The sequence below is a fragment of the Lycium ferocissimum genome, chromosome 8, assembly GCF_029784015.1.
Source record: "Lycium ferocissimum isolate CSIRO_LF1 chromosome 8, AGI_CSIRO_Lferr_CH_V1, whole genome shotgun sequence".
Classification (NCBI taxonomy): Eukaryota; Viridiplantae; Streptophyta; class Magnoliopsida; order Solanales; family Solanaceae; genus Lycium; species Lycium ferocissimum.
In genome coordinates, this window is record NC_081349.1 from 16,860,207 (window position 1) to 16,886,021 (window position 25,815).

The window sequence follows — 25,815 nt, forward strand, 5'->3', positions numbered from 1 at the left end:
AGAATTGCGGCCGAACTCCGGTCTCCGAGTTGCCTACATATCTCGGGTTGCACGAGAATCAGGCCGTGTGTAGTTCTAGGATGACTACGACACCTACGAATAACAGGTCACGATTGGTGCGAATCTTTGAAAAATATTGTCCCAGTGTCGAATTATGATGACACTGGGTATTATGACTATGATCACGTGCGAATTCGATGATCGGGTTATGGATGGGAACGGAATATTTGGGGGGTAGAGACGAGCGTTCGAGGTAGACCCTTGACCTTTGTCGGGAGGTCTGATTACCCTTCCCAACAAATTGCCCCAGCATCGTCGAAGAAATAGTTCCACGTTGCGCTAAAGCTCTGCGAAACTTAAACTAGATAAAATAGTTAGTAAATAAATATCGAAAGTAAAGCGACGTAAAATAGCCTTAGCTAAAGGCTAAATGCAAATGAGGTCTTAGGCCGATGATTCATGAGAATGATGCCTTTGGCGATGATTAATGACAATGAGGCCTAAACCAGATATGAAGATGAGGCTATTTAAGCCAAATGATTTTATGAAAATGAGACTGTCTAAGCCGGCATAATGAGGTTTTCTTTAAAACCCAATGATTGATGAAAATGAGGTTTTCATGACTCATGGTGTAAAGCGTTTGTGCAATAAATTTTAAAGCATTTGTGTGGTGCATGCGCGTTTGAAAGCATTTACGCGAAGCAATTTAAAATATTTATGCAGTGCGTGTGCAGTGTTTCTTAAAGCAGGCATGCAAAGCATTTGAAAGTAAGTAGTGTATTTGAACGCGGCAGTGCAGTGCATTTGAGAGCATTTGTGCGGAGCAGATGAAAGCATTTGGGCAGTGCGTGTGCAGTGTATTTAAAGCATTTATGCGGAGCAGATGAAAGCATTTGTGCAGTGCGTGTGCAGTGCATTTAAAGCATTTATGCGGAGCAAATGAAAGCATTTGTGCAGTGCGTGTGCAGTGCATTTAAAAGCATTTATGCGGAGCAAATGAAAGCATTGGTGCGATGCATGTGCAGTGCATTTGAAAGCATTTGTGCAGAGCATTTGAAAACGGTAATGCGTTTGAAAATAGTAGTGCGATTCATGTGCAGTGCGTTTGAAAGCATTTATGCGGCAGCATTTCGAAAGCATTTGTGTGGATGTGCTGCATTTGAAAGCATTTATGCAGAGCATTTGAAAGTAGTAGAAAACATTTGTGCATCGATATATTTGAAATTTTTTGTAAGACTTAAGAATTAATTTATCGTAAATTGCGAGAATTATTGGCACTTGAGAGGCATAATTCCTCCTAAATGTTATAAGAAAAATTCAAACCGTTCGATGCCTAGTCCTTGCAAGGCCGTAAACATTATAGATTTTCACCTTTCGCAACTCTGCAAACCTGCACTCAAAGAAAATTTGTAAGTTTTGGGGGGGAGGTTGACTCGTGTTGACTTTGAAGATCCAGTTCTTGATGCTTCGTGCTTCCAGCTTTGTATGGACTTGTAACCTCCGCCTATTTCTAAGTCTTGGCCAACTAATAAAACCATTTGATTAAAAATCATATTATTATAAAAGGAAATATGCATAAATTTATGGTAAATATGTATATAGTGATAAATAATTTCTGCCGAACTTTGAACCGTGACACGTTGTGAAACAAAGCGAACGTCCTTTCTCCAAAGTCTTTCCTTTGTCTGATGACTCAGTTGACCTTATCTCTCAATGTCATCTTGCAATGATGCCCTTAAAAATTGTCCCAGTTTCTGGCATAGGAGGATATTGAACTTTTAACACGACGAGACCGAGCCTTATATAGGCTGCCTACGTATCCCGTAGTTCAAAACATACAAGGCAAAATAAAATTAAAATTTTCTAATAATGTGACCGAAGCCTATGTAGGCCGCCTACGTATCCCACCGTGGGAATCAGGTCAGGCGTAGTTCAAAACATACAAGGAAAATAAAATTAAAATTTTCTAATAATGTGACCGAAGCCTATGTAGGCCGCCTACGTATCCCACCACGGGAATCAGGTCAGGCGTAGTTCATATTACAAGCAAATGGAAATTTTAGAAATTTCTATCTTAAAGAGACCAAACCCGATATGGGTTTCCTACATATCCCGCCGAGGAAATGTAGTTTCATTACATAGAAAGACATTACAAAACATTACATATAAAATAAATGAAAAGCTCCTAGACGTAGTATCTCTTGACGGCATCTGCATTGATAGCTTTCGGCCACACTTCGCCATCCATTTCTGCTAAAATTAGTGCTCCTCCAGTTAGTACTCGGTGAACCATGTAAGGCCCTTGCCGCTTAGGTGCAAATTTTCCCTTAGCTTCATTTTGGTGTGGGAATATACGCTTCAACACCAATTGCCCCGGTTTGAATTGTCTCGGTCTCACTTTCTTGTTGAAAGCTTTGGCCATTCTGTTCTGATAAAGTTGTCCATGACAAACTGCATTCATCCTCTTTTCATCAATGAGCATCAATTGTTCATATCGATTTTGTATCCATTTGGCATCACTCAACTCAGCTTCTTGGATAATCCTCAAGGATGGTATCTCTACCTCTGCAGGTAACACAACCTCTGTTCCATAGACCAAAAGATAAGGCGTTGCCCCAGTTGAAGTCCTAACAGTGGTGCGATAACCGAGAAGGGCCAATGGCAATTTTTCGTGCCATTGTCTGTAATTATCAATCATCTTCCGCAATATTCTCTTGATGTTTTTGTTGGCTGCTTCAACCGCTCCATTCATCTGAGGTCGATAAGGGGTGGAATTGCGGTGAGTAATCTTAAATGTTTCGCAAATCTCCCGCATCAGACCACTATTAAGATTAGCTCCATTATCTGTTATAATTGACTCAGGGATTCCGAATCGACAAATGATGTTATTGCGAACAAAGTCTACCACTACCTTCTTCGTCACTGACTTGTACGAAGATGCTTCTACCCATTTTGTGAAATAGTCGATGGCTACCAAAATGAACCTATGTCCATTTGACGCGGCCGGCTCGATAGGACCAATAACATCCATGCCCCAAGCTGCAAATGGCCAAGGAGAACTCGTCACATTTAACTCATTTGGTGGGACGCGAATCAAATCACCATGAATCTGACATTGGTGACATTTTTGCACAAAACGAATGCAATTTGTTTCCATAGTCATCCAGAAATAGCCGGCTCGTAGAATTTTCTTAGCCAGAGTAAAACCATTCATATGAGGTCCCACATGTACCGCCATGCACTTCTTCAATCAACTTGACCGCTTCTTTGGCATCAACACACCTTAGCAATCCTAAATCTGAGTCCTCCTATAAAGGATTTCTCCATTTAGGAAAAAGTGGTTTGCTAATCTTCGAAGTGTTCTCTTCGAACACCGGTTATGCCTTCTGGATAGTCTCCCGCCTTGAGATACTTCTTAATGTCATAGTACCAAGGTTCTCCATCAGGTTCTTCATCTACATGGAAACAATAGGCTTGCTGATCTTGCACATTCACCTTGATAGGATCTATGTAATTCTTGTCCGGTGTCTTGAATCATAGAGGACAAGGTTGCCAAAGCATCAGCGAACTCATTTTGAGCCCTCGGGACATGTTTGAATTCCACCTTGATGAACCTCTTACACAAATCTTTCACACAATGCAAGTACGGAAGTATCTTCACGTTCTTAGTGGTCCACTCGCCTTGTACTTGATGAACCAATAAGTCAGAATCACCTATAACCAATAATTCTTGTATGTTCATATCAACGGCCATTCTGAGTCCAAGAATACAAGCCTCATATTCTGCCATATTGTTGGTGCACGGAAACCTGAGCTTTGCTGAAATTGGATAATGCTGGCCTGACTCCGAAACTAAAACTGCTCCAATGCCAACTCCTTTGGAGTTTGCAGCCCCATCAAAGAACATTCTCCACCCTGGATATTCCTCTGAGATATCTTCTCCGACAAACAACACCTCTTCATCGGGGAAATAAGTTTTAAGAGGCATGTATTCTTCATCTACGGGATGTTCAAAGAAAGATGATCCGCTATTGCCCGCCCTTTGATAGCCTTTTGGGTAACATATACAATATCGAACTCACTTAGCAAAATTTGCCATTTGGCTAACTTCCCAGTAGGCATGGGCTTCTGAAAGATATACTTGAGTGGATCCATCCTTGAGATGAGATAAGTAGTATATGCAGACAGGTAATGTCTCAACTTTTGTGCAACCCAAGTCAAAGAACAGCAGGTGCGTTCCAACAAAGTATAACGGGCCTCATAAGGCGTGAACTTCTTGCTCAAATAGTATATTGCTTGCTCCTTCTTTCCTGTTTCATCATGTTGTCCCAACACGCATCCAAATGCATTTGCTGACACAGACAAATATAATAACAAAGGTCTTCCGGCTTCTGGAGGCACCAAAACAGGCGGATTAGACAAATACTCCTTGATTTTATCAAAAGCTCGTTGGCAATCTTCCGTCCATTTGGTAGCAGCATCTTTCCTCAATAGCTTGATTATTGGCTCACATATTACTGTCGATTGTGCTATGAACCGGCTAATGTAGTTGAGTCGACCGAGGAAACTCATCACGTCCTTTCGACTCTTTGGGGCAGGCAACTCTTGAATAGCCTTTATCTTTGAAGGATCCAATTCTATGCCCCTCCTGCTCACAATAAAACCTAACAGCTTCCCAGCAGAACACCAAATGCACACTTTGCGGGATTTAATTTCAAATTGTATCGCCTCAACCTCGTCAAAGAACTTCTTCAAATCCGTCAAGTGATCCGAACTCTTTCGTGACTTGATGATGATATCATCCACATAGACTTCAATCTCCTTGTGGATCATGTCATGAAAAATAGTAGTCATGGCTCTCATATAGGTGGCACCGCATTCTTGAGTCCAAAAGGCATCACTCGATAATAGTATACTCCCCAAGGTGTGACGAATGCCGTTTTCTCGATCTTCTTCATCCATCAGAATTTGGTGGTATCCTGCGAAGCAATCAACGAATGACTGCAACTCATGCTTCGCACAGTTATCAATAAGTATGTGAATATTTGGGAGGGGAAAGTCATCTTTCGGGCTAGCCTTGTTGAGATCCCGATAATCCACGCATACCCTAACTTTGCCATCCTTCTTTGGTACACGATATTGGCTAGCCAAGTGGGATACCTCGCAGCTCGAATAACCTTTGCATCAAATTGCTTGGAGACTTCTTCCTTGACTTTTAAACTCAAATCCGGTTTAATATTTCTTTTCTTTTGTTTCACTGGAGGACAAGATGGATCAATAGGCAACTTATGCGAAACAATGTCTGTGCTTAAACCCGACATATCATCGTAAGACCAAGCGAACACGTCTATATATTGTCTCAAAAGGTTGATCAATTCTTCCCTTTGTGACGGAGTTAAATGGACACTAATTCTTGTTTCCCTCACTATTTCTGAATCTCCCAAATTTATGGTCTCTGTTTCATCCAAATTTGGTTTTGGCTTATTCTCAAAATGTTCAAAATCTTTAGTTAACTCTTCAGGTTGCATGTCCTCTTCATATTCTTCAGAATCTTGTTCGGCATTTAGAATTGGTTCGCTTGTTTCATTACGTGTCATATTCACAGTATCGGCAGATTTACTAGTTTGATTGCTGAAAAAGAACAGAGAAATTAATTAAATGAAGACAAAAATTAAAATAGAAAATTATAGTTTGGATTTGGCATTTAAGCTTTCAAAAGGTGGAGGCAAAACATAACAAAAGTATAAACACGATTCAGGCCTCAAATTTGAATCGCGTTGTTTCATCAAATACTAATACAAATCATCTACCAAGACTCCCGAGAGAACCGGGGGCGGGGTACAAGTCCAATTGTTTAAAGCATCTCCAGGCTCGATCCCGTATAGTTGGAGTTTCGGGCAATCGTTCGTAATCACATTGCATTCAACTTCTTCCTCGGCAATGAATAGATTCTTGAGACCTTCCACGAGGTTGTCTTCAGCAGCTTCTCTGGTACTTGGGTGACAGACGCCTTGAAAAATGACTGATTCAGGAGAGGGACAGGCTTTGGCAAGGGAATATCACCTTTCCTTTTGAGACTAGCCAATGAGATTTCTTCAAGAGTGGGCTCGTATCCAAGACCAAAAGTATCCTTCTGACCGGGTAATTGAATTGGTTCTACTATTCCATCCAAGTTCACTCCAAGACCCCGACCAGGCTTAAAACCATTCTTCAACATTTCCCAAGCCACCATCATAAGCACACGTGGCAACTTTACCCTTTCAGCTCGAGTAGTACACATGGTTTCCTTAATATGGAAAACAGATCCATCTAGCCTTTCTACACTTTCAATAACAGGAATTGAATTTTCGGGATAAATCGAATTGTTGCCCTCTCCATGGATCACAATTTCTTGATGATTCCAGACAAATTTCAAATTTTGGTGCAAGGTAGAAGGGACTGCACCAGCCATATGGATCCATGGCCTTCCTATCACAAGTTGTAGCTAGCGGATATATCCATCACTTGGAATTCGACCGTAAACTCCACGGGTCCAATCTCCAATATCAAGTCAATTTCCCCTACGACACCCCTTTGAGCTCCATCAAAACCTTTGACTCTCACGTGACTATCACGAAGTTTCCCGATATCAATTCCTAAAGCTCGGAGAGTAATGATAGGACATATGTTAACAAATTTGAACCCCCATCAATCAACACTTTAGAAATGAATTTATCTCTCGCATTTGATCGTGATATTCAATGCCTTGTTGTGCCCCAAACCTTCGGTGGCAACTCATCGTCATGAAAAGAGACTTTGTGGGCTTCGAGAATTTCTCCAACCATGGCTGAAAATTTCTCGCTAGAGGTCTCACCGGAACATAAGCTTCATTAGTACCTTCACTAAAGCGCTCCTATGGGTTTCGAACTCATCAACAATGACAATAAAGAAATTTGGGCTGGTGTTTTCTTTAGTTGTTCTACCACGAATATTCCTTAGTTGGCATCTTCCTCCGAATTCTTCTACTTCACCTTCGGTCACATGCCTTTCTTTTGGTTGTTTTCCTTACTCGGTGCTCCTCGCGTTACCTCTTCGGCGGCATAACACCGCCCAGATCTTGTCATCCCGGCAACAACGGTTTCTACAACCAATTTTGCCTTTCCTTTGTTCCTTTCATCAGCCGAGTAATTCCAAGGAACTGCTTTGGTGTTGAAAGAAGGTGCCTGAGCAACTAAGGCTGTGATCTTAGGCCTGGGAGTGAGTACTTCCACTTCAATCGGTGCCCTCACTTGAACTGTAATTACGGGAGCGATAAAGGCTGATGATTCAACCTTTTCCTCTTTTTTGACTGGTACAATAGTCCCTTCCAGGTTACAGTCTTCATCAATGGCGATCATGTTCACATTTGCATCACCATGATTGGGTAGAGGGTTGTCGTTTATATTTGGGGGAGCCCCTTTGAGCTGGATGATTCCTTCTTTGATCAACGCCTCAATTTTATCTTTGAGAGTAAGGCAATTTTCAGTATCATGTCCGGCAACTCCTGAGTGATACGCACAATGTTTAGTCCCATCATACCATCCAGGAAGGGGGTTAGGAACTCTTCCTTGAATCGGTTGGAGTATCCCTGCAGTTCTCAATCTTTCATATAATTGGGCTAAGGGTTCGGCTAATGGTGTATAAGTTTTAGTTGGTTTTCTTTCAAAGTTTGGGCGAGGTCTGGGTGTATTTTGTGGACGGTTTTGTGGTTGGTATTGGGGTTGAGGCGAGTAGGTTGGTTGGTATCGTGATGGGCTTTGATAGGCGGGTGCTCGAGGTGGACAATATGTTGGCTGGGTGTGGTAAACAGGGTGAGGGAGCGGGTGGAGGTTGGTAATAAGGCCGAGGGGGGTTTGGGTGTATTGGCTGTAATATGCGGGCTGGGATGAAGGGTATTGGTAGGTTAACATCCGGTTTGGTCTACGTTCCTGGATGGTCATGACCGCGGACACTCCGTCCTTCTTCTTCTTAATCGCTCCCCCAATTGAATCTGATTGAATTGCCTTACTTGTTGCTTGCAAGGCGCCAAATTTGTGATTCTTCCTATCTTGATACCTTCTTCTATGAAATCTCCCATCCTGATAACTTCAAAAAAACTTTTGCCCGATGACACTTATCAACCTTTCATAGTATGTTGCATCTTTTAGAGATTGTACAAAAAGCGTCGTCATCTCACTTTCCGCCATCGGGGGCTGGACCTTTGCGGCTTCTGCTCTCCACCGCATAGCATACTCTCTGAAAGTTTCTGTTGACTTCCTTTCCAACTTCATCAAATAGAATCTGTCTGGGACGGTTTCAGTGTTAAACCTGAACCTATCCATGAATTCTTGCGCCATCTCTCCCCAACTACGCCATTTCTGCGGATCTTGGCATGTGTACCAATCAAGTGCTTCTCCCGTCAAGCTCCTTATAAACAGCTTCATCCTAATGGCTTGATCTTTCCCTACTCCAACAAGCTTGTCACAGTACGATCTCAAATGAGCCCGAGGATTTCCTTTTCCATCAAACATATCAAATTTTGGCACCTTATATCCAGCAGGCAACTCAATATCGGGATGAATACACAGATCCTCGTATTCAAGTCCTTCACATCCCTTGTGGGTTTGGATGCTTCTAAATGCTTCCTTCAGACTACGAATCTCCTTTGCAACGTTCTCTTCCGCTCTTGCCCTAGCTTCCCTTTCCATCTCCTCATAAGGATCAGCCTCTGGCTGCTGCACGGCTTGTAATGGGGTAGTGAAGGGTTGAGCTTCCGCTACATATACCGGTGGCACATACTGCGTGTTATGGTTAGCGGCGTGTGCCAAAGGTATGTGTTGGGTTGCTTGGTAGCTTTGGGTAAGTGGGGTAGTCTGGTTGAGTGGGATAGTTTGGATAACTACAGGCCGAGGAAACATATGGAGTGGTGAAGGGTAACGGATTGGCTTGTTGAAAGTTAACTTGTATGGGGTGAAGGGTAACAGATTGGCTTGTTGAAAGTTAACTTGTTGTGGGTTAGCTTGTTGTGGTTGGCTTGTTGCGGGTTGGCTTGTTGCGGGTTATTTTGTTGAGGGATGGCTTGTTGTGGGTTAGTTGTTTGTGGGGTGGCTTGTTGTGGATTAGATTGTTGAGAGATGGTTTGTTGTAGATTAGTTTGTTGTGGGATGGGGGGCGAATTAGTAGCGTTTGGATTGATTGTGTGAAGTGGAGGGTTTGAGGGAAATGGTTGAGGGCGGGCGAGTCGAGTCAACGGGCGAAAAGGATGGCGGGATTGCCGCACTTGTTCTCTATTCATGAGGAGGAGTGTTGAGGGTAATGGACAGGTTGGTGAGATTTCGCAGTCGCTCAATTTCACTTTGCATGATGGCCATTTGTTGCATTAATTGGGCGATGAGTTCATCACCATTCCTTCCCTCTGAAGGCTCAGGCTCGTCTCTCGGAACGGTGATAAGTCCCAAGCCATTCTGTTCGGATGCCCCTGAATCATTCATGTTGTCGGATGCTCGTGCTTTTGATCTTGTGAAGTATGGGTGATCCGCCAGTTCGCAGTCAACACGAATCAACCTTTGGGGAAATAATCAAAATAAAAGAAAACCTTCAAAAATGAAGAAAACTGCGTTAGTATAGTGCGAGTAATTGCTATTTTGATAAAATACTATTAACATAAGCAATTAATGTTGAAAGAAACATATATCGCATAGCAAACAAATCACATAGCAAAAGAAAAATCATATAGCAAAAGAAAAATCATAGCGCGACCTATTATGCATGGGACCTCTTTTGTGCCAGAGGTAGGCCTAGCGAAGGTTTGAAGGATAAAACATGTAATTATATGTCATCCCAACGTGCCATTAATTGAAGACCCCAAAAACATACATTGTTCGAAAATTAAAACCTTAGTACAGAATAATAAAGGAAATTATTACAACAAAACTTGACTTTCAATGAGCTAATTAAAATGAAGAAGGCCCTTCATCGTTCTTGAGCCTCTTGGTTGCTTGAATTGATTGATCAATCTTCCGGCGATTCTGGATAAGGTATGACATAGCCAGAACCCCTCCTGTCTTGATATCTTCTTTGATGCAAGTTTCTCCTTGCTGAGCTAGAAGTGTATCTAGTTCTTGCATGCTTTGCTCGTAACTAAGTGCCTGTTGCTTCCATTTCTCTGCCTCCCTTTCCTTTTCCTCAAGTTGTGCATGGTGCTCAGCTTCACTAATTAACTTAAGATTTTTCTTACGCAATACAAGATGTGTTGCAAGATTCTCGCTTCTCCAAGATCAAGATTTTTTCTTACGCTTAATTTCTTTTTCCTCAAGCCCGAAGATTTTTCTAAGATGTGTGCTTGCTTCGATTGATCCTTAATTCGTCCCTTCAAGCTAACTCCGGTGTGATTGATCCTTCCAAGTTAGCGGTCAACCACTCCGTATAGTTATCATCGCATCCTTTGGTATCTGTTTGGCTCAATTGACTCTGCTTTCATGGTCTCCCTCGATTTCCACATGCTTAGAACTTCTTTCGCAAAAGGAATTTTCCCCTCTTTGTAGTCGGCTCGATAATGATCCATGTCTGCCACTAAGGGTATGTTTTGCTTCCTTCCAGATTGTCTTAAAACTCTCAGCGGGGCATAAGGTTGCAAGCCCCGAAGTCCCATCAAAACTAAAAATGGCACGATCTTCGTACGAAACACCAAACCCTCAGATGGAAACCAACCGAACATCCATTGAATTGAATCATCGTTCAAACGGCTAAGAAGTCTTACCCACCCCTCTACACAATTTGGCTTTTCAAATGATCGATTAGTCAAAATAGCCCCTGGAACATGTCCAAGAATGTGATTTTCTCCCGTCGGCTTTCGAAATGCTAGACTTCTGTCGACCTTTTGGAGATGTTCCATTAGCCAAATTTGTAGAAGCAAATTGCATCCCTCAAAATGCTTGTATCCATGCTTGCAACGCCCCAACGCTCGATAGATATCTGCCACGACCATAGGAACCACAGTGTAGTATTTCCCTTCAATGCCACCAAATAAGGCTTCTGTTACAATAATGAGTCGGGTGTGAATATCTCTCGTCGCCCCTTTAGGAAATACCATAGTTCCCAAAAAACACACTGAGAAAGCGAAGCACCGTTTTTGTTTCCAAGAGTCATACGAGAAAAATTCATCTTGATGATTGGTGAAACTTTGCTGGTAGCCAAATCTGTGATACAAGTAGTCAAATGGTATCGCAGACCCTTGTAAACATTCTACGCCTTTACCCTTCCTGAATCCGAAACTGTCAACAAATTCTTTTGGGGAAGGTTCTTTTGGAATAATCATGCCACAATTCTGCCATTTTTTCTTCTTATGTAATAAAGCTACATTTTCCACGTAGCCACCTATTTCCTCTAACAAAGGAGTCATTTCATTGTTGCCGAATCTAAACACGGCTCTCTTCTCATCCCAAAACACAGTTGCCGCCTCGATGATGTCTCTACACGGCTGGATATCCATTAAAGACGGTAAATGCCCAAGTGCTCCACGTACCACCCTCTGTCCGTAGTCTCCCAAATCAATCCACCATGCTTTTAGTTGAGGAGGGGTGCTCAAAACCATGCCGAACCTTGGGTAAGTATTGTACTGACTCATGATTACCTGCGTTCACAAATGGTTAGTTCTACCCACTACCCTAAATAGCACATGGTCCACATAATGACATGTTTATCCTTCAAACAAAATGCACATAACGTGATAATCGTCACTCGGGGTCGTACACCCGCTCGGACATTTGGACGAGGTTGACTAATGGACTTAATACACCTTGGGTATTAAGCCGCCTAGGTTTATATGATGCATGTCCCTAAAGAGAGGTTTTGGTTGAGCTCTATCCTAGGCTGACTAAGAGTTGGTTTTCTATGACACAAGGTTCCCCCAAGCGGACAACTTGGGAGTGGAAAGTCCGTGGCCGTCGACTGCACCGCCGATCGACTAAATCCACAAGATCGATCCAATCTAAAGGGTGTTTTAGTAGTGCACGGCCGCGAACCGCGAAACCGCTTGAGTGTGTGAATTTGTGTGAATTTTCCAGGAGTGGAGGAAATATGAACGGAACACATTATTACATGAAAAAATAATAATTACAATATTACATCACAAATTGCACAATATTACATCACATAAAAACTTACATCACCTAAAAACAAATTGCACATAAGGAAAATGACTTAAAAAAAAATAGCAACCAAACGTCCACAATTTAATTATACCTAAGTTTGTTATGGTTAGAACCTAATATCCCCAGCGGAGTCGCCAAGCTGTTATACCCCATTTAGATCGGGTTAAATTAGAGTACAACATATTGGAGATTTCTATTTTTTGCTTATTTTAGGAGTCGCCACCTAATTGATTTTAAGATGAATTAGGGCACCTAATTACTAACTAAGGTAAAGCTAAACTAAACCTCCGTTTAATGGTCTTACTTAATTTTCAATTCTAGGTAAGGGTTCTAATTATCCTAAAGGGAAGGGGTTAGGCAAATTCGTTTTCAAATAAAAGTTAAAATAATTCGACTATACATTTGAGAAAATTGTTTGATAAAAACTAAACTTGACCTTTTGTTTTTAAAAAAATGTTTACAACTTAAGGATGAAATGCCACTTTTATTTAAGGGGAGTTAAGTAAAGTGATAACTTTTAGTTCACAAAAGGGTTGCTCGATTAAATTAAAAAACGTAAAGTTATTATCCAAAATTTGCTATTAATGCTCAAAGCCATTTCTTTACTTAAACTTCAGTTGGTGTGACTGAATTAAAAATCACTATTGATCCAAAGTATAGTTAGAGACAAACTTCTATAAAATTAATAACTTAAAAAAAATCCTTAACCTATGAAAATAGATTAAATTAACAAACTCTTTAAGACGTCATTTCAAAATCTATTGAACTCTAATCCATCATCTCTAAACTACCCCATAAGATTAACTATTTTAAAGTACTCTTAACTTAACAAGACCTATGGAGTAAAATAATCTAGCAAATCAAAAGATCTATAAAAAATATATATAAAGCATAAAATTGAGTGACGCAATGGGAGGGGAATTCCGTTGTTTCTTCCCCTCCGTTGTGTTCTATTTGGGTATGTTTTCGAGAGCATGAGAGGCGTCACTGGAGATGTAAAAGCAAGTCTTGGATTTAACGGTGGCAAACATTAATCTCAACGAGATTGCTTGCGGCGGTGAGAGTCTTTTATGAAGACCCCATTTTGCTTTTCCGGGTGCAGCGAACAGGGGCGTCGATCTCGGGCCACGTCGTTTACGCCTCGTCTCAAGCCAAAGCAAAAACGCTTCTGCTTGGTTTTAACAGCAAGTGGAAACAAAAGAAATTTCTTGATTTTCCTTGGAAAGAAAATTTTTTTTTTGTAGAACTTTTTTTTTTAAGCAAGGGCCGATTTTTCAATCGTCCCCTCAAATGGACTCCGAACTTTGGTATTTATAGTGACGAACTAGGGTTTTAGGGGTAACATTTGGGCGGATTTCGAAAGGTTAGATTTTTTGCATTTCAAAATCGTTTTGGATCATTCAAAATCGTGACGTTTAAAGAAAATCTAAAAATCCTCATCTTTGAACGTTGCCTATTCAAAAGGACATAAAGGATTCTGACAATATTGAAACAAGCCAAAGCTTGCACGAAAATGGAGTAGCCAAACTCTGTTCATGTTGATTCCATTGGAATGTTTTTCTTGAAGAAGAAAAGGGGTCGTGCGGCGCTGAGTTAGAGCAAAAAATAAAAGACCTAATTTGACTCTAGGGCTGTGGAATAGGAGGCTGAATATGGGCTGAAGGCTGGGCGATTTTGGGCTCTATATTTGGCTGATGAAGACACTAATTTGGGCTATTTCAACGTGGGCTATTGGGTTTAAAGAGCTGATGGTTTTTTTTTTATTCTAATTCAGCCATTGGGTTCCTTTGCATTAATAAGTTAAAAAAAAAAAAATATATATATATATATATGTAATGACCACACTATTAGTGATTAAAGACAATTTTTATTTAGTTATATATTTACGCGTGCCAAAATATTGCTTAATATAAAAAATATACTTATTAGTACTCAAATAAAAATAAAATTATATGATATCGTAATAGTTGCGCGATGAAGTTTAAAAGTAAATAAATGCCATTATCTAATTGTATAAAATAAATGCGATGCGTTTTACATAGGAGGGTAAAAAATGTTAAAAGCGCCTATCGCGATTATAATATTAGGTGCTCGCAGTATGATGAAAAAATAATAATAATAATAATAATAATAATAATAATAATAATAATAATAATAATAATAGTAATGAATATAGAATAATAAAGATAATAATAATACTAATAATGATAATAATAAAATAATAATAATAATAATAATAATAATAATAATAGTAGTAGTAGTAATAATAATAATAATAATAATGATAATAAGTGATGGCTATAGTTGGACAGTGAAAAACGACTATATTAATAGAAGCAAATAATTGTGGTGAAATATACATGACTATTCGCAAATAAAAATTTCGGAAAAGGGGCGGGACAAAATCGGGTGTCAACACCTCTATCTATTTCTAGGTTTAGTGTATGAACTGTTTGCATATTGTGTTCTATCATACTTAATCTTATGAAGATATAGTATTGAGATTTCTTCTTTCTTTTTTTCAATACAAGCTTCGTGCAAACTCACACAAATTTAAGTTGCCTAACATGAGGTTCACCTGAACTTCTATTGAGTTATAAAATATATCATGAAGTCCATTAATATGTTAAGGATTCTTTTCACAAAAAAAAAAAAATGTATTTAAATGTATTTTCAACCTTGATCTCTATTATTCTTATAGATCAAATGCAGTAGTCTCAGAGACAAGATGACATGGAAGCAGACAAGCTTGAAAAACAAAATTCAAATGCATACTTTGTTTGATTTCAAGTCATAGTTTAGTTTTAAATATGATATTAGTTTACCTAAATAAAATTTGAAACTTAAAATACAAAATGATATTTTTTGGATTATAGGTAAAACGCTAAATGAGAAAAGCTAATTAGAATATTATTGTAGAAAACAGAATGTAAAAAAAAAATAAAAAAAAAATAAAAAAAAATAAAAAAAAAGAATAGAGTTATAGTGTGAAAGCTTATACTTGGGTTAATTTTTTTTAAAACAATAATACCAAAAAAGCTTGATTGATAAATTTAAAAAATGAACAACGAATGAATTATGGGAAATGGAATAAAAGTCTAGACACAAATTAAATTCCAAGAGTAAGAAAAAATATTATACACATTATATTAATTGGTGAATAATAATTAAGACCATTAGATAAAGTGGCAAGCTATTGAAAAGTCATGTAATAATGTAAAAATATTAAGTAATGCATCCTACAATGTCTATAAGCAAGGACAAAAGGAGGAAAAAATTACAAATTATAGAGTAAAAATTTAGAAGGGCACGACTTTTTTTTAGATGAGAAAATATTTTTAGTTATGACAACAAAAGTCGTAAAATGAATAATATCATGTAACTAAAATTCCAATAAAATTAAGAGTGATTTAAGGGGAAATTAATGAAGAGAGATTTGAGTGGAAGTTACAAAAATGATGATGCGGCACATAAATAAGGTATGAAATAATAGAATATCAATCAATAATGATACATAATTATGGTACATTTATTTTTGTACAGATTATTGAGCAAAAAATAGTGATAAATGTTTGGAGTCACTCCATTTATGCCATCAACCAATTCTGCAACATCCTCCCTGCTTTTGCTTTTCATTCCTTCAAAATTTTCAGTATTATAATTTGTATTACATGTGTAGTTTCTTGATTTTATGTTCTTTTGCATAATTATGATATAAAGGTGATTGCCTTTCTTGATCTCTTTTTTTTTTTTTTTTAAATCCTCTTAACACCAGGTTTCGATAGAGTAGGAGATCAAACAGTTGTGAGACATTTTCTCAAGGACATCATTAATTCAAAATAAGAGCTAATGGAGATTGAACGCTGAGTTCACAACGTATGTTTGGAACAAGAAAATTATTTGTCAAAAACTATTTGAATTATTCACAGCGTTGAAAGTTGGTAAGATTGGTGAATGCTTTATTTGGATACAAAAGTGTATACTCCATCTGCCCCAATTTATATACTTTTCGCTTTCTGAGATTCAAACTGTATGAATTTTGACCATCATTTTAAGATGATTTTTTCCACCACATTGATATGATAAAAGTTACAACTTATAATATTTTCATGTAGTTTTCAGATATGTAAATTTAAATTTTAAATATGCAAAAATTAATCTAATCCAATTTAGGTTCAAAGTTTAGTCAAATTTATCACATAAATTGACATGGGGGAAGTAAATGACATGCAAGACAATTTTATTCTCAGAAAGTAATTATATTGATCAGACAAATATGTCAAAATCGTGTAATTACAAATATAATTAAATTTATGAAATAGGCAATTTCATAATAACTTATTGCATGTAATACAAAAATAATAATTATTAAATTATTGATAGATTTTATAATAAAAGAATATAAAAAATTAAGTTTATACTAAATGAAAAAACTAACTAAAATATGATATTAGAAAAATAATTTATAAATAAAAGGACTAAAGACGTCTGTTCTTGAATTTATTTAAAAGATAAAACAAAGTAGCAATACTCAATATTAATATTATTATTGACAAATTTATATACTAATGAAATTCTGAGAAATAGAACAAAAGTGTACGATAAAATAAAATTTCAGGAGTAAGAAAAATCATATTTATCTTTTTATATATTATTACAATTGAAGTAATAAATAATAATATAAGTCAAATGACAAGCTAATATAAAACTATTGGGTAAAGTAATAACACGGGAGATATAATGCAATAATGATAAATAAGGAATAAAAAAATATATCTTAAAATAAAAAATTCAATGTAGAATATAAATGAATAAGAATTATTATATATGAAATATTTTAATGTAAAAATAATTAACACCCTCCGCGCATCGCGCGGGTACGAATACTACTACTACTACTAATAATAATAATAATCAATCTATTTTTCCTTATAATAAAAGGATGGTAGTCTAGCTTGATATTAAGCCAAGTGGCGTAATATGAACAAGCCACTCGGCAACAAATTCTATTTGATTGGATTTTTAAAAAAGTTATTAATTGCAGTTGAAATATTACCATATGAAGAATCATGTCATTTAATTTTAAAAATATTCATATAATATTATTCCTTATAAGGAATTTAGAATATTTGCAATTCAAAAATTACCATATGAGGAATAATATTATATGGCAAAAAATATGCAGACAATATTTTTCCTTATAAGGAAATTAGAAAATTTTCAATTCAAATATTAGGATATTATCAATACATAATAATAATAATAATAATAATAATAATAATAATAATAATAATAATAATAATAATAATAATAATTTATAAGGAAGGTAATTGCATTAATGTTACACCAAGTGGTAATATATTAATAGGCCAGAAAAATTATAAGACTATTAATAAAGTTATACCTAGACTTTTACAATCAATTAAAAAGTTAGAGAAAGAATAAGAAAAATTGTAAAACGACATAGTCTAAGATAACTCATGACTATTTGAGATAAATTAAAATATAAAATAAATAAATGAATTTACTTAAGATATTAATTACGGCTTTGAAATTCAAAGTATTCCAAGCAGTAAACAAGATCTTAAATAAAATAACTATATTATATATAAGTAAGAAAATAACTCTTTATGCTCGGAAAAAAAGATCTAGATTTGGGCTATTAATTGCCGTTGAAATATTACCATATGAAGAATCATGTCATATAATTTTAAAAATATTTGTATAATATTATTCCTTATATGGACTTTAGAATATTTGCAATTCAAAAATTACCATATAAGAAATAATATTATATGACAAAAAATATACAGACAATATTTTTCCTTATAAGGAAATTAGAAAATTTTCAATTCAAATACTAGGATATTATCAAGATATAATAATAACAACAAAGAATAATAATAATAATAATAATAATAATAATAATAATAATAATAATAATAATTTATAAGGAAGGTAATTGCATTAAGGTTACACCATGTGGTAATATATTAATAGACCAGAAAAATTATAAGACTATTAATAAAGTTATACGTAGACTTTTACAATCAATTAAAAAGTTAGAGAAAGAAAAATAAAAATTGTAAAACGACATTGTATGAGAAATGATGAAGATATAATTTTTTTTGTGTGTGAGCTGATTGAATAATCTTTTTTAGTTTTGTTTTCAAATGAATGATCTTATGTGGCTTTATCTTGTGATGTAGCATTTTATGATCTAATTTGCATTATTTCTCTACCATTTTGTTGCATAAGTTACTTTCATGTTCTTAATTTTCATCAATATTTCCAGAGAATTTATATCGTTAGTGTTCTTATTTGAAAATCTTTTATGTCAATGCAGGTCATATTGCATACTTATTTTCATATCATATTAGCAAAAAAGAAAAAAAGAAACTTTATTATAAGCATTTAATTTTCTTAGTTGCTTTTTGAATTTTAGAACATCTCATAATACTTTGGATTATAGAAGGTATTAATTTATTTTTGTAGTGTTTTGAACTTGGATGGAGGAGTAGGAATTGGCAACGGCAGTGCTTAATTTTTGTCGTAATTTCAAGCTATTATTTGATCTTTTGGTTGATTTTATGTTTTTTATTATTTTTTAATGATGGTGATAAGTTATCTATTAATCCAATTTGGAGAGAAATATGATTGGATTAAGTAATGTATAATGCAATAACAATAGACAAAATAGTAGAAGAAAACATAAATTTTCTAAAATTATCTTCTTATAGTGTAGATATATTTGGACAAGATTTTATTTGAATATGAGATGAAAAATCATTTGAATTATCATTAGAAAAGTTATATTATGGATAAAGTCACGTAACTGAAATCATAACAGATAAGTTAAAAATAAGAAATATTGAACAACAAAAGAATTTCAAGCTTTGGCAATGTAATGATACTAAGTAATAAATATAATACCTATACGATAAATAAGGAATACAAACATAAAAAACTTTAATGTAGAAATATAGAGGAATATGACTTAAGAATATATAAAAAGATTTAGCATAAAATTAAATAGTTTATATTCACCGCGCATCGCGCGGGTACGTACACTAGTAATTCTAATTTAAAGGCAGTCGAGCAATCACAGCTTAAAATTTTCTTAATCTGCCACCGAATAGGGACAAGGTAACTTGTAACCTTGTACTTATTTATTGGGAAAGACCAAATTATTTTTAACCTTTTGACGATTAACTAGCTAGAACTATATTACATAATGGAATGTACATGCTACTTAGCATAATTGTTTTCCAGGCGGGCCAAAATATTATAAGTCCCAGCTGAAATAATTCTTAACATAAGTTGTTCCACTTTCATCTGCTTTTAAACTAGGTAAAGCAAATAAGGGTTAAAAAAAAAAATAAGGCCAGGTACGTGGAACTGATAGGAACACAAAAATAAAAGAATTTGCCCTCTTGATTCCTTCCTTTGCAAGTAGTTCTGCCACAATTCCATGTTAATGATATCTTAATTAGAACAAAACGAGTCCGGACCCAAAATGGCATTTTTTTGCAGCCATTAGCCCAAAATAGGCTGCCTTTTTTTTTTTTAATACCACAATGGGTATTTCGTTGGATATCCAACGAAATACCCACACAACACTGTTCGGTGCCTCACTAATGTAGCGAAATGCAACAAATTTTTTTTATTATTATTTTTTTATATTTCGTGAATTTGAACGAAACTAATTGATTTTTTTTTTTTTTTTGTATTTCGTGAATTAATTCACGAAATATAACTGATTTTTTTTTTTGTATTTCGTGAATTAATTCACGAAATATAAGTGTTTTTTTTTTGTATTTCGTGAATTAATTCACGAAATGTAATTGTTTTTTTTTTTTTTTTTTTTTTTGCATTTCGTGAATAAAAAAACGAAATATGGAAAATATAATTTTTATTTCGTTCATCTAAAAACGAAATTGGAATATATATATATATATATTTTGCATTTCGTTGGTAGATCAACGAAATAGGATAAAATATTTTTTTTTATTTCGTTGGTATACCAACGAAATAGGAAATTATAATTTTTTTCCATTTCGTGTATTAGAAAACGAAATAGGATAAAAAAAATTTATATATTTTTTATTTCGTTTGTATAAAAAAATAGGAAAATAATTTTATTTTCATTTCGTTTATATAAAAACGAAATAGGAATATAATTTTATTTTCATTTCGTTTATATAAAAATGAAATATATATATATATATATATATGTGTGTGTGTGTTTGTGTGTGTGTGTGTGTGTGTGTATTTTATTTTTTTATTTCATTCATATACCAATGAAATAGGATGAATATATATATATATTTTTTTGTATTTCATTTATATAAAAACGAAATAGGAAAATAATTTTTTTTTTTGGTTTATATACCAACGAAATGTTTTGTTCTATTTCGTAGGTATATAACGAACCACCCCCCCCCCCTTTTACCGTTTTTCTGCTCTCCATATCGCTATGGTTTTAATTTTATTTTTTTTGTTCATTTCTGTTGGTTCAATCAGTTTTAGACGAGCATTGAATAGTTTTCAAAATAATATCTTTTACATTTCGTGACTTAATTTGCGAAATTTTTTACTTTTCTCCGTTTATAAATATTGTCCTATCTATATTTGCCAACCTTATTTTTTGCAACACTTAGTGTTTTTTTTCATACTTTGACCAATGATTAGTCGTGTGTCAAGATTCCGAAACGTCAATATTTTATATAGAATCTGATATTTTTTCTGCGTACAATAATGTAGGCCCAGTACATCAGGATATGTTTGGAAACTTTAGGGTGTTTTATTTTTTAAGATTTTGATTTAAGCGTGTTATTTTTTAATCAAGACATAACTTTATTTTGAATATAAATATAATTCTAAAAAATATAGGGAGAAAAACTAGTTGTAAAGTCGTCAAACTTTAGATGGTCAAACCGCCCGAAGTCGTAAAAATCTCGGGGTAACGTAGCTGTGAATGTCAATTTCACTTCTGCGGTTTCAATTTTTGAAAATAAAGCTGATTAATTTTCTCGACATATAAAGTTGACTAAAATAACCTTATAGTCAAACACTAAGTTTTTTCAAACAAAACTTACTTCGGGCACCTTTTCAACCCCTAAAATGACGATCCGAATGTCTACGTATCCTTGATGTATTGGGCCTATTTCATAGGTATATATATATATATATATATATATGTATTCCTATTTCGTTGGTATATCAACGAAATAAAAAAAAATATTTTATCCTATTTCGTTGATCTACCAACGAAATGCAAAATATATATATATATATATATATATATATATATATATATATATATATATATATATATATATATATATCCAATTTCGTTTTTAGATGAACGAAATAAAAAAAAAATTCATATATATTTTTCAATTTCGTTTTTAGATGAAATAAAAAAAAAATTGTATTTTCCATATTTCGTTTTTTTATTCACGAAGTACAAAAAAAAAATCATTTATATTTCGTGAATTAATTCACGAAATGCAAAAAAAAAAGGTTATATTTCGTGAATTAATTCACGAAATACCCAAAAAAAAAAAAAAATTAAACCAGTTTTGTTCAAATTCACGAAATATAAAAAAAAAAAAAAAAAAAAAAAAAAAAAAACCTATTTCGTTCTAAGATTCACGAAATGCAAAAAAAAAAAAAAAAAAAAATATTTGTTGCATTTCGCTACACTTGTAGCGAAATGCAACTTATCAGTGAAGCACAGGAACAGTGTTGTTGGGTATTTCGTTGGTTATCCAACGAAATACCCATTGTGGTATAAAAAAAAAAAGGCAGCCTATTTTGGACTAATGGCTGCAAAAATATGCCATTTTTTTCAGCTGAACAAATACATATATTAGCATTGCATCTAGCTATGAGAGCAAGTATAAATGTCTTGGAATAAAGCGTGATTTTGCAGGGGCACTTTGCATAATGTTAAAATTCAACTTTTTTAATGTTAAAATTCAACTTTTCTTTGTTCTTTACGTGATGCAAAGTATTTCAATTGGCATTAGATCTGCTTTTGTGTATTTTAAACTCCATAAGAACCCCACCATTTCTCTGAAAATACAAATAGAAGAAAGATAAACATGTCGGAAAATAATACTCCACTTTCTTCTTCAAAGGCACTGCATTACAACGACAAATTCGCTCTTTTTTCCCTCCAGACATTAACATTACTTCCCTATTTGAAGAAAATTCATTTCTAATCAAACTATAATTTCAATAATCAACGTAAGATATTTTCTTTCTCGCTATTCTATTTCTCTTTGTAATTTGTTTTTTCTTGTATCGCTCATTGTGTTATATATTCACTTCTTTAAATGTCGATATTTTTAAAGTTAGGGAGTCAAAATTTTATATTAATATAATGTTTAATTTTTATCTCTAACCATTTGTGGATGACAGTATGGTTTGTATAGTAAAGGCACGTCTACTTTGAGGTATTAGGGAAATTAATTAGGGTACGAAAGTTTGCATTGTTTGATTCAGTGTTTGGTTGTCATTTTTAAATTCGAAGTAGTTTATCACGACATAAGCTATATACTTCCTCCGTCTCAAGTTATTTGTCGTAATTATTAAAAATAGTTGTTTCAAATTGTCGTTTTAGGAATTTAAGGCATAATTAATTAATTTGTTCCCGTTTTACCCTTAGTAGAATTTTAGCATTAATGAAGATAAGACATAAAAAGAGTAAACATTTAATGGTGAGAGATTATAACCTGGACATAAATAAGGGTAAAGTTAGTCAAATACTCACGCTAATTAATGTTTCTTAAGGGGCGTGTAAAAAAAAAAAAAAAAAAAAAAAAAAAAAAAAAGAGAGAGAAATGATCTGAGACGGAGGAAGTAGTAATCTTGGTGTTATTTTATACCGGATTTTATATGGTGTAACAATACGTGGATTAATTCTACCTGTATTAAACATTCAAAACGACACAAGTAACTTTCTCCCAAAATTCTTTCAGTATATAAGAAATGAACAACAGAATCTGCATGAGTCCACATGAACATGATAAGTTTGATTTTAATTTATACATATTACAAAGGATTAACCCTTTTTCGTAAAATCATGTTGTAAGTCTGAATGTTAAGTCCGCTGCCTTTAAATCCTACTATTGTTGATAGGCTATATCACAAATAGGGTGGCAAATAAGCAGATTGGGTTGAATTTGGGCGGGTTAAAAGTTATTTGAGGTGAATTAGCTAGGTTGGGCTGAAATGAGCTAAAAACGGATCATAATCCAACTCACCCAATTTTTACAAAGTTTTAATTCCTTTGTTAAGTACCTAATAATTTTTTTTATTATGACTATTTATAACATATCAAACCAAAAGATATTTTGACAAAGTTTCTCATATGTAGGTTACATATCAGCCCAACTTTTAAATGAGTTGAATTGAGCGGATCAAAACGAACTAAACTAGATGATCTGGCCAAACTTAAACGAATTAGATGAATCATTTTCATAGGCTAATTTTAACCCTTAATCACAAACATATAAAGTGTGTACATTCATGGAGAGCCACTTCAAGCTACATTTTGAGCTAAAAAGAGAATTTAAAAAGAATAAAAAGATCAAAGCTAGCTAGATATGCTTGCAAAAATTCAGAAGGGACATGAATAATTAATGAATTATGTCCTTTCCTTTTTTCCTCTCTTTACTTTGTGTGATTCGAAACTGTGTGCTTTTATGTTAAGCAAATGGACATGAAATATGTAAAGAGAAAAAAAATAGACTTGAAACTTTGATCATTCATATGGGAAAAATAGATTAAAGAGATTATCGGTAAAATGTATGTTAAAGTACAATTTTAACAAGTGACATGCATATTCAAATACTATCATTTTTCCACTTCAACTCTTAATACTAATTTTGTTAAAAATCTCACTCTATCTATATCCAAACGCCCATTTAATTATTAGGAGTAAAAGTTGTAAACTCTTTTGGAAATGACAAAAACCGTTCGATTTTTGGCTAAAAGAAGATTTTTGCAATGGCAAAGTGCAGTGTGACTGAAAAGAGCACTAAGGGCCTGTTTGGAAAGCCACCCAGGTAATTGGAATTGGGTGTAATTACACAAATTTACTGCTTTGTTGTTTGACCAAGTAATTACACAGTTAGGTGGGAATTGAGTGTAATTGACAGGGTGTAATTACACTCTCCAATTCTCAAGGGGGGCTGAGAATTGGGTGTAATTACACCCTGTAATTATAGGGTTACTTTTTAGTTTGTTTATTTTTTTTACTTTAATTTATTTTATTTCTATTATTTTAATTTTTTTGATTTTTAATATTTTTTTATTTCTATTATTTTTCTTTTTTATTTTTACTTTTTTATTATTTTTATTTTTTAAAATGTATTTTTCTTTTTATATTATTTATTTTTCATTTTCTTTTTTTTTCATTCCCAACCTTTACTTCTTGTGATTCCATGTAATTGCTCGTATTTTTTTATTTTTTTATTTTATTCATTTAGCATAACCATGTTATTATTCTAATATTTAAAACTACACCTCTTAATATTGGAAAGAATGAGTTATTAACAAACTTGACATATAACGGGTGACGTTATTAAAGTAGAATTTCATTGTGAATGGGGTTATAGACTTATATTTTTCGTTTCTTTTGAATTATTTACTTAAGCTACGTTGGAACTTACTTATGTAATATTGGAATTTGACATAAGAGTATTATGTTGAACTTTTTCTTTTGGATTTTGAATTTAGGTTCTATTTTCAATTTTAAGTTATTTGCTTTCCCATTGCATGTTGTTTATTTTTCACTTACATTTGATGAATTTTTTGTGTCAAACATTTGAATAATGTTATGGCATTATATTTATTAATATTATTTTTTTGTCAAACATCCAATCCATTACGTTCTCACAAAAAAAAGTCTTCTTTTAAGTTTTATAATTAATTAAAATTAAATATTAATTTGAAAAATATATATCAATTATTTTTGTTACAATATTAGTTACAAATATATGATTATTAATTAATATGTTTTCAAGAAACAATGTGTCATTAAATAACTAATTTAATATCATTTATAAAGGAAATATTTTTTAAATATTAATTTTAAATTTTTTATAATTAAATTTTATTTTAAATTAAACTGAATGTGTAATTACACTTGTGCAACCAAACAGCACGCTTGTAATTACACTGTAATTACGTTATGACAAACAAACAGGTCGTTGTAATTACACTACTGTGTAATTACTAGGCTGTGTAATTACTACCCTAGTAATTACACCAATTCCAATTACCAGGTGGCTTTCCAAACAGGCCCTAACTAGTCATTATTTACTGTGGTGGTGAAAAAGTATGACAGAAAAAGTTTTTTCAGCTTTCTCAGAGAGACCTATGAAAAATTAATTCTGGCACTTTCATCCATAGAAATATTGACACGTCTTAAATTCTGGTAGATGAATAACATGGCTGTGACAGTGTAACTTTAATTACCATTGTAGCATTCGCGGATTAAAACCCACGGTAAAAAGAAATAAAGTAGTATTATGAATATTAAATGGTTAGTAATGTAAAATTTAAATCAAACTTTACAAAAGAGCTTATGTCAATTTAATACGGCTTTTATGTGAGCACTTTTTTATATCACTCACCTAAGTACTTTACAGAT

General features: G+C 34.1%; 1 protein-coding gene across 1 annotated transcript; it reads right to left on the bottom strand.

Annotated features, from left to right (window-relative positions):
- Positions 1-3,999: 3,999 nt before the first annotated feature.
- On the bottom strand, positions 4,000-6,451 carry LOC132066075 (uncharacterized). Its single transcript, XM_059459464.1, has 3 exons — positions 5,916-6,451; positions 5,178-5,631; positions 4,000-5,001 (listed from the first exon to the last, which is right to left on the bottom strand). The coding sequence occupies exons 1-3, from the start codon at positions 6,449-6,451 to the stop codon at positions 4,000-4,002; spliced, it is 1,992 nt and encodes a 663-aa protein (XP_059315447.1).
- Between the last annotated feature and the right edge of the window lie 19,364 nt (positions 6,452-25,815).